Source organism: Aplysia californica, unplaced genomic scaffold (assembly GCF_000002075.1).
Source record: "Aplysia californica isolate F4 #8 unplaced genomic scaffold, AplCal3.0 scaffold00380, whole genome shotgun sequence".
In the NCBI taxonomy this organism is placed as follows: Eukaryota; Metazoa; Mollusca; class Gastropoda; order Aplysiida; family Aplysiidae; genus Aplysia; species Aplysia californica.
Window position 1 is genome coordinate 332,474 of NW_004797650.1, and position 7,320 is coordinate 339,793.

Here is a 7,320-nt window from a genome sequence, read left to right on the forward strand (position 1 = left end):
CCCCCCAACAGGGCAGTGCTTCTGACTGAAGTTGTCTTTAGGCATTCCTAAAGGGGGGATATAAACATTTCTTATGCACAGCAGAATCGTAAATGGGTTGATTAATCAATGTCATGCTCATACTGTGCCTGAACAACATAGGGGGAACTGTTGCTTTTTCTTTCCTCATTCTTACTATCGTCATTTTTCCTCTACTTCTTTTGTATGTTTGTCACTCTCTTGTGAACTGTTATTTCCAGGGTGCCTTGATAGTCGAAGCAGACTTTGTGCTGCTGAGGCTAGAGAGGTGAGCAGAGTAAGCCTGATTCCTCGTTTCGACTTCTCTGTTGGCATCCACCCCTCGGCACTCATATGACCGTATGCAGTTGCGAGCGCCGTAAAACCTTACTATATTAAACTAAACAAAAGACCTGAAACTAATTCTGATATGAAAATGTATGTACATTCCTAAAAACTCACAGCACAAATTGGCCGCACATGAAGACCAAGAGAATGATAATTCGCATCATGGAAGTGAAAGGCGTTGAACAAAGTTGATAAACCAGCCTGAAAAAGAATGGTTAAGAATCACACTTTGAATAAACTCCTACAAATACAAATTCTCTCAACTTCAAATATTAACTCTTCAACCACTGTGTGTCTAAAAAAAATCTGAGAAAGTCAGTAAGCTCTGACAAAAATTAAATATGGTTCTTTTCATATTACCTTGTGGTGCTATTTCTTCAAGATTTCTTTTATCATTAAATTCTTGATAAATCTTATTTACCGATAAAATTTAAAGTAAATTACTGACAGTTGAAAATAATACAATAATGATCCAGAAATGGTATATCTTTAAACTTCATAGCAAAGAAAGTCATCCCCAAAAAGCAATGTACCTTGGAGTCACAAGGCAGCAATTTTTTCCACGGTGTCAAGTTCTCAGTACAGACAATCTCTCTGGGCAGAGTGCCATAGCGCACAAAATGAGAGGACACAGAATAACCCTGAGGGGCAAGTCCTGCTGGTCTAAAACTCCAGCGTGGGGCAATCGTGCTCCGTGAGTCCAGGAAGTTGAGAGAAGAACAAAACAGACCCGAGACAGCATTAACCAGTTCAGTCCAGGCCTTGTCCACACTGAGAAGAAAATTAAAGCACACAGCAGAAATATAACAAATCGTTTGTGGAATCATAAGCATATAATAGTGGGAAAAATATCCTAAAATGTACGGTTTAATAGCATTTATGTCAGAATATTAAAAGAGCGTTTATTTAGCTTTTTCTTCCAAACATCCTGAGCCAAAACATGTAAGCTTGAGTGAAGACTGAGCACTGATCGTTGCAAAAAGAAAGAAAAGAGAGACATTGAGAAAGGTCACAGAGAAGACAAGTGTCCATTTGGATGGAGGCAGGGAAGACAGCCCAGAACCGACACAGATTTATAAGACTGGTAAATGGTACACTATGTTAAGTAGGGAGCCACAGGTCAAAGTCAAGTAAGTAAACAGTTAAATAAAGTTTACCTATATACATATATGAGGGTGCGGTGGCAGAGCGGTTAGTGCGCTTGTCTCTGAAGCGGAAAGTCCGGGTTCGAGCCTCGGTTCAGACACTGATTTTTTTCGCCCCCTCCTGCCCACCCAGCAGTAATGGGTACCTGACTTCCAGTTGGGGAAGTAAAAGCGGCATGGAAAGGAACTGGCCACCCTACCACAATATGCCAAAGGCCCAGGAAGTTGTCTCACTAACAAGGCAATCCCCAATGTCCGGATCGGAAGCGGGAACAACTTTACTTTTACTTTATATACACATATATTTCAGTAATCAATATATGGCATTGATTAAATACAACACTAATATTCTGTACTGCTTACTCTTTCACACTTGGTCTGAACCACACCCATAACTCAGCTCCTGGTGGGGCATCATGGACTGGATAACCCCATTGCTTGTGTCGCCAAAGACCTTGAGTCTGTGACAAGTGAAGCTCCTGCACATTGTACCGAGATAAAACTTCTCCCAAAGCTTTAGGAAACAGATGAAAGTGATGAACTGAAATAAAAATAAAGAGGTTGTAAAAGAAATATCCTATTATAACGTATGTACTTTTCTGATATAACACAAATATCGTAGTAGTTTTCATGCTGTATTGGTCTACATATCATGTCTGTGACATTAGCAGACATTGTGCGTTTCAAGTAAAATTAGCTACAGTCGAGCAAAGATAATGCGAACTTTGAGTTCATGGATAGCTTGAACGATATGTTATTCCTCAACAGAGCCGCTATATTTTTTTGGTATTGTCAGCACTGTTTTCTTAAACACCTGCATCAGTGTGTTGAACAGCTCATCTCGAAAAGCCTGACCATTTCCTCAAAACTGTGTTGAATTCAAATCACACTGGGTGCATGGTGGGAAAACAATCTCACCCATCATCATTCACACTATCAGGTTACATGAGCTCACCAGACTCGCTCCTGCATAGTGTGACACACATACAGAATGTGTCAAGACATATCATTGCTCAATACCTGTAGTGTGTGTAAGGTATAAGAACTTCCTCTTAAAATCTAGTCATGTGAGGGTGGGTGCTAGGTGATGGGATTTGATCAAAGGAAGGCAGTGTGGTGCTGTACTGGGCCATATGATACGTGAATTGTACTTGTGTGCATGTGTGTATAGTGTATGTGTGGTTGTTTGAACATGAAGGCATGGATCCGGATGTGATTACACAAGAAGGGTGGGTGGTATGGCCATTAAAACCGTCGCAAATAAATCATTTTCGAGAAATTTTCAAACCTAATTGCAAAAATATCAAATTATTGGGAAATATAGGAGGGTGACTTGAACCCGCTGAAACCCCCCAGATTTCTTCAAAGTTACAGAATGACACATTGAGGAATGCAGTGGTCTGTCTCCACCTAAGATTCTATCACTTACAGATACCGGTTTGCTTAAAAGGTCCTGCTGTTTTAAGAAAACATAATTTTTAGTACACAAAAGTCAACACTAAGACCCCAATCTGAAGGATAATATTTGGTGAAGATTCCGCATTTAACATCATAATTTCCTGAACAAAAACTCGGGCAGGTGCAGTTGATTATGATCAGCCATGCAGTGAAAAAATTGTGATCGTTGTACTGCCCGTTGGTTGCACCACAGATCATCCACTCTCGTGAATGTGACTACAGCTCCGTAACAAATCTTGATGAAACGATAATGTTTGGAATGTTTGGCCAAAATGGGATCACACTGAGGTGAGAACTCGTTGAGACATTTGAATTCCCCACACATTACACTCATATAGATCTGAGCTCTCCACCTGAACTTACATCACAAGGGGGATGGGTAGGCCTACAAGTCCACATCAAAAGGGATCACACCGAACTATTTTGGACAGGTAAAGAGAAGTAGAAATGGGAACGGCGTAAATCTTGAGACTCATGATTGGATAAGTGAAAATTGCATGCCTATGCCTTTGTGATTGGTCATCAAGGTTGACAGCTCTTTGCTCGCCATAAGTCATAAACCCACCCAAGGGAAACGTCACTGGTACATTTCAGTTGATTTCAGAGCAAGGATAGACTATTATTTCACCGATTGTGGGCATGATGAGCCACCATGGATTCCCCCCTTGGTGCATTGGATAAGATCCTATTTGCATAAGATTCCGCAGTTTCCTTGCTCCCAAGCACCGGGATCTCAGGCAGACCACTGTGTATATATACAGTTTGGCTTGATGATAGAGTTTTAATAGAAACCATCAAATATTTTTAAAACTAATAACACTTTGCAACAAATATAAAGTCGAAAATCAAGTAAATTGGACAAAGGCGAACCAGAAAACTACAATTCAATACCTGGTCCTATAAATAAAAGTTTATTCAAAGTTAAGGGCCGTTGCCATTGGCCCACATCACATACACACATTTTATAGAAGAGACTTCCGTGATAATGGCAAAAATCACAAATGACATATATATGATACAACATTTCAAATTCATGTTGTGTTAAAAAGTAAGTCTTACTCCATAAAAAAATAATAAAACTGGAATGAAGGCTTTATAATTTAGGCCACAGGATACTCTCACCTCTGGTGAGAATAGTTCATGACCCGATATTCTCACCCACACCCCTGACCCCTCGCAGGCTGATAAAATCACCTAGGCCCAAGGTGGCTTACCGCATGTGGTTGGGAAATAACTCACGAGTGCTTGGCGCTTCAAGTTTCCTCATGTAGGCCAACTACTGATTAGGCTACCGTTGGCGTAGCCCCTCAATTTAAAAAAAAAAAAAATCAAATAGCCTTCTAGATCTAGATTCTAGAGCAGTATCTATGATATGAATAGATGATCTAGAAAACATGTTTCCAGGCGCGCACTCTGTACACCAACAGTACACACTGAGTGAGAGTGACCCCGGAACGTCCGACGTAATCGGTTGCTGATAATCGCATCTCAGCACAGACGCAGGAAAAGAGTTAATATAATGGTATTTTTATAGAATCACAACTACTGCTAGATCTATAGATTCTAGGTCTTCTAATCCAGATATCTAGATCTAGATTAGATTTCTAAACTAGATTAGAATAGATTTCTTGTCTAGAATGGCCACCTCTATTCTCATCCGGAGTGAGAATAGTGCAGGCGAGTCTTGTGGCTATTCTCACCCGGTGCGCGTTCACCAAATTTTGCGTTCACCCTTAACCACAGAATTCTACACTGTGACAACAGAAAAATTGTAGAATTCTGTGCCGTGAACAAACGTTCCATTACAACTGTAGCCTACTAAAAGCGTACAATTTTTTCTGTGGGCAGTGGAGAGAGAGAGAGAAAGAGAGAGAGGAGTAGCGCGAGAATTTCCGGGCAAAACAAAATGGCGACCCGCGTAGTTCGGCTCGATTCGAAAAGTTAAATAGCCGTAGCATCTTTGTAGACAACCAAATTAATTTACTTTTGTGTTTTAACATCATTTTAAAACTTTGTTTTGGTCAATTTGATCGTCCACACCGATAGACAGTATTCAGAAAGAGACAGAGAGTGAGAGAAGAGGGGAGGAGTTGATCTTGCGAGAACTTCCGGGCGGGTGAGAATAGCCACTTTCGTCTAGAATAGACGATGATCTCTCGGCGCTTTTTCGGTAGTTCCCACCCCGCATTTGTTATTCGCCGGTTTTGGCCTCAAGAGTAGGGGGGTTTCAGGGGGGCTTGCCCCCCTGACCTAATAAAAACAAGGTGGGGGGTTTCACAATTTTACCACAATTTAATGTTTTGCAGTTGTTAGGTTTGACATCTTAGCTTGCCGCGAATCAAACGTATATAGATCTAGATGTAGGTCAGGCTCTATCAAATAAGGGGGGTGGGAACTACCGAAAAAGCGCCGATCTCTCTACTGACTCTACTCACAAGTTGTTGGATCGTGGAGAGATGCGTTCCATTTTGTGGTAAACTGAAAATGAGAATAAATATAGCCTCGGGAGAGCGGCTTGATTAAAAGTTCCTCCGTAAAGCTGTCCTTCTGTTTAGAAGAAACACTAGTCGACACCAGGAAGCAAAGGAAAACCTTGAAGTAAACAGAAACTGCCCGACACCGGGACCAGCCGCTGGTAGTCGCCATTTTGTAAATTCAGCAGTGAAGAAAGACGCCGAGAAGGCTCGCAGAATTTGACCTTCGTTAACTACTTATTTCGCCACAATAATGACTCGATGAGTCGACGTCTGTCATAGGCCTGTATTCCTGTATATTAGTAGTCCAAAAGAGAATGTCTGCACTTTAACTTTAAGCATGCATTTGGATAACTGAAAGTCAGTCACAAAGTCAGGATAACAAAAACACGTAATCTTGGAACAAGAATGAAATGAAATTATGATTTAACACATCGGGTCAGTAGAACTATTGGCCAAACGGTCGGACGTCTGTTCACCTGCGCCTGACCCAAGGAGATTACTTACCTTGGCCTGGCCTGATCCCAAGCCTAGGCAAGCGATAATTATATTGCTCAGGTCCACAGAATTCTACACTTAGTATAGAATTATGTGCTCAGGTCACACATCATCATATCCAGACCTGAGAAAAAAAGACGGTTTCTTGCGTTTGCAGTAGCACATCCAGATCCATGCCCTAAACAAAAAATGGACAGAATTCCATGGTTTACAACAATTATTTATTTCTAAAGATTATTCTCTGTTTTAAAAAAAAATCCACCATTATCAGCAAAACAAAAAAACCCCAACTAAATTGAGTTCCGCTAGTATCTCTTAATCTACTCGGATCTGCTTATGAGGTAAAAATTAAGGTACAGAGTAATGATCGGGGAGTAGGAGAAACAGTGGTGGGGTGCAATTGGTGCAAGCGCTCCACCTAACCTTCACCCCCCCCCCCCTCCTTCATAATTGTTCTAAGCCAGTCAGTGCTCTAGATCTACATTACTACATCCTTGCGATCCGCCACCCGCTGGCTGCGCCAGTGAAGAGACAGGCAGCGAGGACGTTTATGCTCGTCGCACCGCTTGCGGTAGTGTCTGCTGGGAGCAAGCAAAATCTTTGCACCAAACACAGAATTCTACAAGTGTAGAATTCTGTGGCACCAAAGTAATTTTGTCACTGTAGATAGATAAATCAAGGGATCGTTCTTCCCGCACAAGAAGAAAGGTGCATGAAACTGCTCTTCGCAGCATCAGTTTGGTGCAAGCTAAGAATTTGATCCACGTTTCCACTAGCCCATCTACTACACTAGTAGAATCTACGGTAACTCAATGAAGAATGGGTATCAAAAATTTTGTCTCCCTCTATTTTGTAGCAAGTCCTGGTGCTGCACGAAGTAATTAGAAATCTTTAAATCTTCTCAGGTTGTGAGCATAGTGAGTAGTTAGTATAGTTTCACTTTATTGCAACTTTTATGCGGTTTCATATAGAAACAGTTGTAAATATCGATAGATGTAGATTACGGGATGTCCTGCAGATCCAAATTGACTTTCTCTAGAAATCTTAATAGCAGCTACTAAGCCTATTGCCCATTGAATCACTTTCCAATTATGCACCACCTTGTCTGCAACCCACGCGATGCCACTGAGGAGAAAATAATCTAGGAAGAATTACGGGGATTATGATCAGCTGGTGGTCGACCTGCTTTATAGATCTAGATCCTCTAGTGTAGTTTGATCAGTATGGCATATGGCGCTTTAATAGTGAGCCCCTCAGCCTCTCTACAGTTTCAATTACCGCAGCAGATCTGAACACTTTCTAAAAGGTAGACAGGAAAAAAAAGTTCAGTTACTTAATGTACCAAACATTTTGTAAGGAGTCACATTATTTGTATTTGGTTGTTTGATCGAGTAAAGAGA

The 7,320-nt window shown here is 41.1% G+C and overlaps 1 protein-coding gene across 1 annotated transcript in view; it reads right to left on the reverse strand.

The window, feature by feature from the left end:
• The window catches only part of LOC101864406 (GPI transamidase component PIG-T), a 12,267-nt gene extending 6,663 nt beyond the window's left edge, over positions 1-5,604 (reverse strand). Inside the window, exons 1-4 of the mRNA XM_035971116.1 lie at positions 5,384-5,604; positions 1,854-2,031; positions 879-1,116; positions 465-546 (exon numbers count right to left, since the gene is read on the reverse strand). Of these exons, the coding sequence (XP_035827009.1) occupies positions 465-546; positions 879-1,116; positions 1,854-2,031; positions 5,384-5,594 (709 nt within the window). The 5' untranslated portion in view covers positions 5,595-5,604. The remainder of the gene's footprint in view (positions 1-464; positions 547-878; positions 1,117-1,853; positions 2,032-5,383) is intronic.
• Positions 5,605-7,320: the final 1,716 nt, after the last annotated feature.